General features: G+C 37.9%; 1 protein-coding gene across 1 annotated transcript; it reads left to right on the forward strand.

Moving 5' to 3' along the window:
- Positions 1-1,372: 1,372 nt before the first annotated feature.
- LOC113325276 (polyribonucleotide nucleotidyltransferase 2, mitochondrial-like) lies at positions 1,373-1,933 on the forward strand. The gene has a single exon (XM_026573477.1). The coding sequence runs from the start codon at positions 1,373-1,375 to the stop codon at positions 1,931-1,933; it is 561 nt and encodes a 186-aa protein (XP_026429262.1).
- Positions 1,934-12,792: the final 10,859 nt, after the last annotated feature.

Raw genomic sequence — 12,792 nt, forward strand, 5'->3', positions numbered from 1 at the left:
CCATTGAACCATGCCAACGCTTTACCAGCCAAGCTCGCAGGGAAATATTTACATAGTACCGCTTCGTTTCGTCCCCACTGCATCAATGATAGAGTATACTGCTTCAAGTATTGCGCAGCACTTTCCGATCCGCTGAATATGCTTGAAATGTCGGCAGCACGCACTTCTTAGGAATGTCCGCATACATTATCTAGGTGAATGGAGATTTATCTGCCTCCTCTATCGCCTCTGCCAACTGCACCCTGCCACCTCTTCACGAATTGTTTATCAGTGTCCTCATATCTCGTAACTCATTCAAAACATCTTGATTCAGGTTTCCTCCATTTCCTTCGCGATGCTCACCTCTCATCACGCTAAGCCTTCCTCCCCCATGCCTGATCGTGTCTTTGGTTTACATCGTGTTGCCTTTCCTCTTCTCGCCTACTCTCATTTTCGTTCCTTCTTTCTTCCTCATACCTTCGTCTTTGATCTTCCCATCTCGTTTCCTCCAACTCCCTTCTCAGATCTCTTTCTTCACTGCTTTCTCCTTGTTGTCTCCTTCGTCGCTCTCCTCCGCCATCCTCGCAGGCGTACTTCCTCTGTCGTGTCTCTTCTTCTCCTGACGATATCGTGTTTCCTTCCGAATCCATGACGTCAGCCGCTGCTTCCTCATTAAGTTGCCGATTTTGTAGTGCCAACATAGCGTTTTGCCTCATCAGTCGAGCATGCTGCTCCGCTAGATACCTGTCTCGTTCCCGTTCAAGGCGAATTGTCTCCCTTAGCTGCTCCAACGTGATGTGTTCTTCATCAATGTTTTCTTCCAACTCTTCATGGGTCATTTCTTCCTCTGCAGCGGTGTCCATGTCAGAAGTGTGTATCGATCCTTCCCTAAAATCATCTTCACCAATCTGATTATTCCGTCGTCGGTTCACGCCTTGTTTTTCCCTGCAACCGATGTTTCTCCCCTTTCCATTCTTCCTCCTCTCTTCGCTTCCAAACGTTTGCTTCTTCTTGTCGCTATCAAGTGCCTCGCTCGATGTGGTGTTCTGGCCATCAACTGATCCTCGGTTCGGTATCTCAAAATCTACTTCCGCCTACGATGCAACACCCAAAGATTACTCCCTCTCCTAGATTTCTAATCTTAATTTCGGATGAATCGTTTAAGATCTACAAAACCCTAATTTTAAAACAACTCGCTAGAATCTCTAACTTCTATGATTTAAAATAATTTCAGGCTTTCTCTAATTCTTAGATGAGGATAAATCCTCAATCCAAGTCCCTGTTTCTGGACGCCAAAATGTAACTATTGAAAATCCAGTAGCACACCCAAATAAGGAACGAAACAAATCTAAGACATTGTAAGAGTTTTGGATCACGATGGTTGCATTTCATGATGGTTCACTGCAAATCGCAAGTTGCATTTCATGATGGTTCTGCCTCTACAGCGTCTGTTTGTGGAGTGAGTATTGCGTTAATGGACGCTGGTGTCCCGCTAAGGAAACAGGTAGCAGGCGTTTCAATGGGTCTAGTACGTAACCGGATTCTGACAGATTTATCAAGTTTGGAAGAGCAATTAGGGGACATGAACTTGAAAGTTGCAGGCTCGTGCGAAGGAATTACTGCAGTTCAATTGGATCTAAATGTTGCTGGAGTACCTGTAGACATTCTATGTGAGTGCTTAGGACTTGCATTAAACGCTCGTCTTCAAATCCTCGATTGCATGGAAGAAGAGATAATTGTTCCTCGTTATAGTGCTTCAAATGAATGGTTATGGCCGTACCCTATAGTAGCTAAGTATTGTATCCCTGCTCAGCCTGTTGAGCGCGTGATATATGCAGATGGGGGTTGGTACGAATGTGATATAAATCTGGTTATGTTTGGACATGAAACACGTTCACGAATTACATGCACCGAAGAAGAAGATGGTATGATTAACAGCACTTGCAAAGAGTAAAACACGTCATTTAAGAGTTCTTGAAAAGATTAAAGATATGGATGGGATTGAGGTTGATGTTGATGTTGATGTTGATTACTCAACATATTATGATGATTCTGATGCTGCCCGAGAATTCCAAGACGATGATTCGTCAGACAATGATGATACTGATGCCCCTGCAGAATTCCGAGATGACTCTGATGATTTATCAGACTATGATGATTCTGATGACGCACGAGATGCCGACCGTGAATCCCGAGACTACTTTGATGATCCACAACGTAATCTCCTGTGTGGTTATAGACGAGTGTGGCATAGTTGTGAGCTTTAGAAAAGTGCGTTTCTATTGTGATGTGATTTGCTTTGGTGTGATTGTTTTGTTAAAATAAATTAAAGCATCTGGACGTTAATAAACTACTCAATAGTAACCCATTCTTCACGCGGGAAGTATAGTCTAATCCTGGTTGTGTTCAAAATTATTCCCTCGGTTTCTGGAAAAGATGCAATATCACCTTTTCACTTTCATTTTAGTTCATTGTCAGTGCTAGATTGTCATAACTCATAAAGCTTAGTCCTGTGGGAGAGTTTGGAAACTGCTAGATTGGCCATCCACGTCAGCTTGGGCGACCTCCTAAGTCCTATGGGCTAGATATCTAGTTGCGAGATTGGCCATACACGTCATCAGGGAGTGCCGAACCATTCGGCGTTTTGGGCACTTTTTCTTAGCGCCGAACGGTTCGGCGTTTTGGTTAATTTTTTAGCGCCGAACGGTTCGGCGCTTTAAATCTCAGCCGTTAGATTTTCTTAATGCCGAACCATTCAGCGTTTTGGACACTTTTTGAGCGCCGAACCATTCGGCGTTTCTATCTCGCTGCTAGTGAAACTGCGAGCAAATGCTAGGAGAGAGAAGTAGCCAGATTGAGTGTTAACTCTTTCCCAACGGTTTTTTCACATTTTGCAACACATTTTGACCAATCTCTCCATCCAATCTCTCCCATAAGACTTAGCCTAATAACCAAATTCAATATACGATAACTTGCTAACTCAAATTTCAATAAAAGAATTTGTTCTAATTCAGATAAATATTAAACATAATAAGATAGCATCCACAAACAAATGGTAACAACATGATCAAATAATTGATAGCTTACTTGTTTGGTAAAATTTATGAATATCTAATTGATAAATAATTTTGATATAAATAAATATTTTTAAATATTTTTTTCAAATAATTGATTATCTTAGAATGATGATCTCAAAAAGGAGAGGAAAAAATAATAATTTAGAACTTTTTTTTAGTCCTATGTTATTATTTTGTCTCTCTCTCTTGATAGTTTAGAGAAAATAAGAAATTATATTCAATTTGAGTTTGTTAGAAAAAGTAATTGATTATGATAAATTTTTTCAATTATTTTAATGGTTACCAAACGCATATAGAATCCATTATAATCTGCATAATAGATTTTTTAATGGACTGATATTCCATTAAAATACTGGCTATTCAAGTTTTAAAAAACTTCAAAATGTGAATAATGAAACACTTTCAAATCGATTTATTAGTGTCATTTATTTACATTTGCAGTTCTATCACAACCAAACATAACATTTGGCTTATATGCCGTCATTGCATCAGAGTGGGTACTCTAATTGAAACAGAAAAAAGAAGCATGCATTTCATCTAAAATCCGCACTCTTCCATGGGGAAAAAAAAATACAGTATATATATCCGGAAAAGTTATGTATACTATCGAACGCACACTTCAGAATCTCATCTTTAGTTTTATGTACAGTATGGTGCATAAACATCCTACATGTACTATAGCTATTAGAGTTCTCCTTCATTTTCCTTGCAGTACTACTTCTTCTCAGTAATGCCAGCAGCATGATATCTGAAGCAGCAGAGACATTGGAGGTGAGAGTGAATATTGTAGTTGTCATAAATCTGACAATTACATTCCACTATCACTAAATGAGAATTTAGGTAATCATCTTCTTATTATATGAAATGTAGGTAGAATTACAAGGATTCATCAAACTATTACAATGATCTCTTTGCCCTTGTTTTATTTTCTCTCTCTCTATTTCTTGACCAAGACTTACTCTCTAACCCCCTACAAGTAATGACCTCTCTCCTTTATATAGGACTTTACATAGTGGATGACAGCTAAGAAACTCACTACTTTCGGGATCACTATGCGACACAATCCCTCATATACAATAGCTCATCTTCGCATAGCGTTCCTCTACGCACAGTTCTTCACACTTTACTCGTGACTTTGCTGACATCATCTGTTGCGTCATCTCAACTTTGCTGTGTGGGATAATCTTCGCTTAGATTGTATTCTTTACTTCGCTTGATTACTAACGTGTGCGATATTTTACTCCTACATTTTGCCTCTTCTCATTTCGCTTATTCTTCAGAGTGAGCGATATGAGAAACTTCCATCTTATGTCATCGCACATGTTAATCCTTTTATGTTTTATTTTACCGACAATTTCCCTGATTTCAAGCTTTCTTTATGTACGCGTGTCCTTTTAGCCACTCATCTTCCGACACGTCCTTTTAACCGTATGTTTCTATCCGTTTAATTCTTCGCATTAATGAGAATAAATCTCGAAAAATGGGTCGCGCTTTCGTATGTACTCTCTTTTACCTTTTTCCTTACTCATTTTATTTATTTTATTCTTCTTCACATTCTCTGCAAGTTTATACTCTTCATTCACATTCTTCAATGGCTCCCGCTGGTAAAAAGATGGAGATTGAATTTAACAGATTAAAAACTGAATTCAATCAGAGGGGTTATGAACTTTCTCTTCCTCCTTCATCTAATTTCGCATCAAAACTTAACCTTGATCTAATCAAATCTGATCAATGGAATAATCGAAAAATCATCATTGCGTTAGGTCAACTCCAATTTCTACCAATTCCTCTATATAACCCTGAGATTGCTCTCTTCTATAGAATTCTTGTCGATGATAGATTCGCACGAGGAATATTTCAGTTGAGTGATGATGCTATTAGGATACCATTAGAGTATGCTCGTCATGCAGCTGGTTTTGGAAATTCTTACCCTGATGAAGTGCGAAAAGAGGATCATCGTGATAAAATTATAGATCCCGCTAGTATACCTTTGATAATTTCTTTAATAACTATTATGTCACTGTTATGAAGAGTAACGTAACTAAATGGGTTGTTCGCATAAGAAGAGTAGATGGTATTGCTGAAGATAAGAAAATTATGCAAGATGTTGATTGGAATTCAAATTCTAACCGGGCTGCTCGCAGATCCAATCATTCTAGTTTGCTTAATTGCCCTGTCATCTTAGAAGGTTCCTTTGTATCTGGTAAAGCTGAGGACGGTTCTGAAAATCCTATGCCCGAAGATTTCCCTCTTTACCAACCTTGGGAATTTAAATTACTCGAAATTGAGGAAAAGCAAGTAGCAGTATGTGATCCTCTTGATCCAATTTGTAACTTCTCATAGCCTTCTTTCTTCTTATTTTTTTTCCTTCGCAGGCTGCCAAAAAGGTCAATACTTCGCGCAAGGTATCAACTTCGCAGAATAAGGAAGTAAGAAACACTCTTTCCATTTTTAACAATATTGTTTCCTCTGTTTCTTATCTTTATTATTCGTGTACGTAAATCCTTTGAATGACAAAACTTTAGGCAAGGGCAAGAATATTCCTAAGAAACCCACCTCAAAATATGTATCCAAGATAACTTCGTTAAAAGATGATGTCTCTAGGAACCGTGCGAGATATGATTCTTCCTCAAGTTCGAAATCTTCAGATGAAGATACTTTTGTTTCTGAAGAAGAGATATCAATTGATTTGTATCGGAAGAAGTTATCTGATCTTTTTTCTGGAGATGCTTTTGCCACTCTTGAGGATGATGAAATGGATCGTGCCTTCAAGATGGTCTCAAAGATCTGTACTGCTTCTAATTAGGAAGATCGATCTCTTCGTGGAGCTGCATCTGCGATAAACCCAGATTTTCAATTTGCGATGAATGGCTTGGTAATATTCTGCAATATTTGTCTTTTATCTTTTCCTTAATATTTCTTCTTTTATTTATAATGCTTCTTTTATATTTTCACAAAATGCTCGCATATCTTATGCAATTTCTTTAGACAATGAAAGAAAGCTTCGCAAGTTGCAAGATGAGAATGCCAAGCATAGACATGAGAAGTCTAATATTTCGGATGCGAATGCGAATCTTACAAGAGAGAATACAAAACTTAGAAATGAGAATTTAACTAATTCTCAATTGATTCTCAAAACCCGAGAAAGAAACAAGGAACTCATTGGTATGTAACTTATATTTTCTCACTCCTTTTCTTTTATGCGGTCATTCACACTTCTTATTTAGTTATCTTCGCAGACCTGTACGACCTTTCAGATGAAGCGTCTAATCTTCCCGATGCTGAAATTCTTTTAGAGCACCTCAATTCCTATTTAAATAATTATCCTACTCGAGGATTTGAAAACCTTAGATTGGAAGAATTAAAATTAAAATATACTACCCTTAGTCAATGTCATAGAAGTGCATTATCCTCTGCCAATAATTTTAAACGACATTTTTATGAGAGGGGGGAAATAATTCAAGTATTGGAGGCGAAGAAGAACAAACTTATTATTAAAAAGGATGAAATCTCTCTTAGGGGGGTGCGAAGGCACTAGAACATTTTCAAGAATCTATTGTTGAAGTTAAAATAGAATGTGATTCAGCTTTTCGTGAGAGGGACATGCTTATCGAGGAAAGAAAATTAATTCGATCTCAACTCCTTATAGAAAGTGAAGCTGAGTTTAATTGGGCTGCTAGAGCCCTGGACGATGCTAGAAATAATTTAGGTATAAATGTTAGTCTTCAAACTGAGCATCGCACAAGGGTCGCGGACATTATTTCCAATTATGAAGGTCATTTGTTGTTCTTTGATCTTCATTCATACTTTTAAGAATAATTGTTTGTTATTTTAACTCATTTGTTGATACTTCGCAGAGAAAGAGAAGGAGTATCAAAAGATAATTGCATAGTTAGAAACTGGCTTAGCTGCTAAAGAAAAAGAATTATCCGCTCGTAACTCCAAGTATCAGCAATTGAAGGAAAATTGGTTCAACTTAGTCCAAAACAACAGTAACGATGCTAATCGCTCTCGTGAGGCTGCTGTTAAAAGAGTTTGTCTGGAGAATGGTATTCCTTTGTCAAAGTACAGTTTTCCAGTGATTCCTGAAAATGTACCCATTCCTGATACCCAAGTTTCTGATGGAGAAGAAGACTCTGAAGAAGATTCCGAAGAAGAAACTAGTAATTCTGAAACTGAACGAAATGAGGAAGATGAAAATTGATCGCTTCTTCTTATTGTAATTTTTTGCTGTAAATTCAGCTTTCATATTTTTAATATAAATCTTCTTTTCTTCGCTTCGCATTTATGACCTCTTCATATGCATATAAGACTATCAAAATGGGGCAAATAACACTTCCTTTGCATTCCCATTCTTGCCTCTTGTTATTTGGCATATCTTTAACAATATTGTTGCCTCTTGTTATTTGGCATATCTTGATAGACCAAGTACGATAGTTATCCTCTATCATATGGAACTTCATGAATAATTTCTTTTCTTTTCTTGTATTATCTATGAGGTCTTATTTTTTCCTTCCTATGTAAAGGTCTTACGCTGCTTCTGTTTATGTGCGACGAAATCGCAGGCAGTCTTTACACCGTAGTGTATTAACCCATTGATCTCGTCTTATCATTTTCTTGTATTATTTCTTCTTCAGGTTAATTCGCATAAATATTACAAGTCTTAATACTCGTATGAGTTATAAGTCTCGTGAAATTTACGATTTTTGACACAATTCCGCTCCTTAATGGAGGGTGTCGTCCTTATCTTCCCCCTGGTTTTCCCCTTCAAGGAAGCTTACTTCTATCGGGTTAAGATTATGGCTCTTCTCATCCAGTTTTTCAACAACCAGTTGATTTCGCAGTCTTGTAACCTTTCAGCTACAAGACTGCACCCTAGGTGGGGTTTCTTTGGACCGAGTGCATCATAGTCAGGACTTGTCAAGAGTGGCAAGGTACGCTCCAGACGTCTCGGGCACTCTTGACTCAACCGTGTACCTCGGCGCCCTGATTGAGTTTCTGCACTCCTTGGGAGAGCCTTTCTCACCTTAGGCTCTCAATCTAAGATTATTATCTTAGACTGAAAATTTAAAGTATCTCTCCCGGATGGGCATTATCGTTTTATTCTCACCCCAAATCTCCACAACTCAAGTTCCGGGGTCGGTGTAGCCTTCCCTTGAGTCATGCCTTCTAGGTTTCTCCAATTATGACGTGCAATAAGTCTTACTATATTGCCTCTTGCATATAAGCGAACTAGGGTGCACGCTACATTCGGATTCCTAGCCAATCTGATAATAAATATCATTTTCTGTAGCCTTTTATAAAGGTCTTATTGTAAAGATTTCTCTTTTTGTTTTCTTATTATGGATTTACCATATGAAATTAAAATATCTCATTCCAATCTTTTAATTCGTACAACTCTAGTACATAAATGCTTTTATCGAATCATCTTGTTCAAAGAAGATCAGATACACTTCATTCTATTCATTTATCTTCTACACTTTTTGGATCTTCTTAAGTTCGCGTATGTTTTCCAGAATAATCATTCGCATAACCATTCAGTTGGCTTTGTGCGAAAGTCATTGTACCCTCCAATTTTTGATATTTTTCCTCTACGCATTTTCCTTCCATAGAAACTGTGTTGCTAATCTTGATGAACATTCTTTATTCGCAGAAGAATCTACTCCAACACTTCGCATACTTGTTTCCCCAACTTCGTACACCGCATCAACCATCAGTCTCTCTGATCTTTGACTATCTGCTGCATATTTTTTCCAATTCCGTCGTTTGAATTCTCTTGCTTCATATTTGTCAACATCAATTTCTTGGCAATTTTTATTTTCGATTGTATCTCCTCTTATAATGCCAACACCCTGAGGTAAAGGAAACTTGATGCATTGATGAAATGTTGATGCAACAGCTAATATACTCTGCAGCCATAGTCTTCCAATGAGAGCATTATAAGGCGATTCAACATCCACCACACAGAATGTGATATCTGTTGGTAAATTTTGTAGAAGAATTCGCATAGTCACTTCTCCCTTTGGTTTATTCGCAGAACCATTAAAGCCATAGATTTTGCACGTTGAAGGGATTAACTCATCATCGCTTCCACCCATGGTTTTATATGTATGATAAAACAGAATATCTACAGAACTTCCAGTATCTATAAGTATTTTATTTATCGCCCAGGTGTTTTTCTCATGTTCTTCCTCATCTTCTTCCAATGGCTTTGGATTAATTCCCAATCGCACTACCAGTGGACACTCATGTAATTCTCCTCCTCCTGGTGTTTTATCTACGTTGAACGAGATTTTCTTCTTTTTCCATTCCTTCAAGGGTAATATTTTTTCCAGGTTAAGAATTTCCCTTTCTGCAGCATCTCTTGCATATACTCGACTTAAGACATTATCATTAAAATTTTCAATGTTTTTGAACGAGTGTATGATCGAGTTACAATATAAATTATTTACCTTCGCGCCTACTTCAATAACAAATGTATTCCTGTCTTTTTCATTTGCATATGTATTTCCTTGAGGTGGTGGTGGTAAATTCCTTGGTTGTTTTAGTAAGAAATGGTCCAACTTTCCTTGCTCAATCATTCGCAATATAATCTTCCTCACATTTCTACAGTTGCTTGATGTGTGACCATGGAATCTATGATGGACACAAAATTCTTTACTTCTCCTCCCTGGCGGTGGCTCTTCGCCTACATTATGTGGTTCTGGAATATCATCCATTAGGAGAGCGGCTTCCCATACTTTATCCACTGTAGTATTCAACTTTGGAAAATTTATCTGTTCCCACACTATTCTTCCAGTTTTCTTGTTATAATGTGTTTGCTGTCCTGCAGAACTTCATGGTTGAACTGTATCAGTACCTCCACGATTTTGAAGTTGTTTGTCTCTGTACACTTTATCAAATTCTGCTTGATCTGGACTTCCCATAGCCACTAACTTTTGTTCCATCTCTGCATTATTCCTTCCCTGATTTACCTGCGATGTACTCGCAACAGCGTTTGTCAGCCTCGAAAGTAAACTTGTATTTCCACCTTTCGAATCAGATATTGCGATTGGGTAAGACTCCATATCTCTTTGCTTTTCCTCAAGTGCTATGTATTCTTCTTGAAATTCGCGCAGCTCCGACATTGTTATTGTATCCTTTATTCTGAAGATTTGGGTATATAATAGATCTGTTGCAAATGGAGCATTAATGAATGCAAGAATAAGTTGTCGCTCATCCACCCGTCTTCCCATTTCACTATACATGGTTCTCCAACGTGTCGTTAGATGACGCAAACTCTCATTTGTTCTTCTGCGAAGTCCGAATTCTGTCTCAATTCCTGGTCTGGATAGATTATTACTTATGTATTTCCCCAGAAAGACATTTTGTAAGTGATGAAACGAACCAATGGATTCTATAGGTAGTCCTTCAAACCATTTTAAAGATTCACCTGCTAAACTTGCAGCAAAATATTTGCACATTACTGCATCTTATTTTCCCACTGCAATAAAGATCTTGCATAGGCTTTCACATGTTGTATCGCACATGCACTTCCATCAAATATACTTGTAAATGCCGGTAAACTGCAGTTAGATGGTATCGGTGCTCTCTGAATTTCCTTTGTAAATGGAGTTTTTCCAGCTTCCTCCACTGCTTCCTCTAGTTGTCTTCTTCCATCATTTCTTTTTGTAGCCATCATTTATCTTAATTCTGCCATCTCCTTAAGAATTTCTTTACTTAATGATTGATCCAAATCCTCTCGCATGGGTCTTTTTAATCTTGCTTGTCTCAATCTATTCTCATGATTGTTTTGGCGTATTGCTTCTTATATCTCATGTTGTTCAGTTTCTTCTCTTCTTCGCCTATGCCTTTCATTATTTGCTTCAATTTGTAATCTATCATGTCTTTCTTCGTTACCTGTGCGATCATATCAATGTCTCGATATCTCTCTTTCTTGTGGTGTAACTCGACCTTGTTCTATATTATTTATGTGATGACGCTCGCGTCTCCTACTTCGATCATCATAATCAATTTGACGCAATCCGCTTTGTAATTCTCTCTCTTCTAATTCTTCCCTTCTTCTTTGTCTATCTCTCGCATGTGCCATCTCTCGTTCGCGCTCATATTCGTCTCTTAATATTTCTCTACCATGTAATATCATCTGCCTTGCCTTGGATCCTCTTCTTCCCTTTCAAAATTAATATGTGCGCAATGAAGAAGTTCACGTGGATGTTCGTACCAATTAGTTGCCAAGTCAACTATACGTTTCCTCTCCCTTTGATTTTTCAAATTTTCATCTTCTTGCGAGTTTTCTTCAATGACTTCCATGTGTTGCCTTTGCCTATCATTTCCTCGATTAGATTGACTCTGTCGGGAAGAACTTCTACTTGATCTTGACTTTGAGCGTGCAACACTCCTTAACCTTTTTTCTTGTAGTCTAAGATTCTCTTCTCGTAAATCATCATTTAGACGGATTAGATTCGCACGCTCTTCTTCTTCTCGTCTTCGTTCAATTAGTAATATTTGCCTAAGTTCTGCAATCGTCACATTTCCTTCACTCGCTGTAATTAGTCCTTCGTTCCCGACTCTCTGTATTTCCTTTGTAGAATCCGTCATTCAGTATGGACACTCGCCCTATCATAATATGTATCATTATTCTGTCCTTGTTCTCGCTGAGATCCAACTGGAATTTCTGTTCTTTGATGTTCGTCCACTCTTTCTTCTTATTTCTCAAGATCTGTAATTCGTCTTCATTCAGCAAGTCTGTTACTTCTTCTAGTTGTCATCCCTTGTTCAACAACAGATTGAATCCTTACCATTTCTAAATTTTTTCCTTAAAATATATGATATGCTATCAGGAATTATCATCCAAAGTTGTTTCTGACGCCAAAAATGTAGTTGTCATAAATCTGACAATTACATTCCACTATCACTAAATGAGAATATAGGTAATCATCTTCTTATTATATGAAATGTAGGTAGAATTACAAGGATTCATCAAACTATTACAATGATCTATTTGCCCTAGATTTATTTTCTCTCTCTTTTTCTTGAATCAAGACTCACCTCTAACCCCCCCCCCCCCCCCCCCTACAAGTAATGACCTCTCTCCTTTATTAGGACTTTACATAGTGGATGACAGCTAAGAAACCCACTATTTTCGGGATCACTATGCGACACATTCGCTCATATACAATCGTTCATTTTCGCATAGCATTCCTCTTCGCACAGTTCTTCACACTTTACTCGTGACTTTGCTGACATCATCTGTTGCGTCATCTCAACTTTGTTGTGTGCGATAATCTTCGCTTAGATTGTATTCTTTACTTCGCTTGATTACTAACGTGTGCGATATTTTACTCCTACAAATATCGAATCTACTAAAAAGCTGGATGCCCTCCATAACATGAGCCAAGTTAGACCACTTTGCAGTTGATTTCGTCTTATCATGCAAACAAATTTCCATTGCTTCTCCATCCACTTCATACGCAACTTGGTAAAATTTCAATTTTCATAGTATTCAATCGACAACTTCCCTGATGTCTTCTTCTACATTGAACTCTTTCGATGGATTTCTGTCATTTCATCACCAACTTTTGATATTTCATATAAACTCCAAAGCAGCTTAAATTTAAATTGGGTTGGGCCCGGCCCTGGACGCAGGCTCAAATATCGTATATTCTGGGGGTTAGCTGTTCAACACTTAACCAACTTCTCTGGCTTTGAGTCAAGGGTCAGTCACAAACTCACAGTC

This window comes from Papaver somniferum, chromosome 11, assembly GCF_003573695.1.
Source record: "Papaver somniferum cultivar HN1 chromosome 11, ASM357369v1, whole genome shotgun sequence".
Lineage (NCBI taxonomy): Eukaryota > Viridiplantae > Streptophyta > Magnoliopsida > Ranunculales > Papaveraceae > Papaver > Papaver somniferum.

Coding starts and splice junctions, on each gene's coding strand:
- LOC113325276 (XM_026573477.1), top strand. CDS start 1,373: ATGGTTCACTGCAAATCGCAAGTTGCATTTCATGATGGTTCTGCCTCT.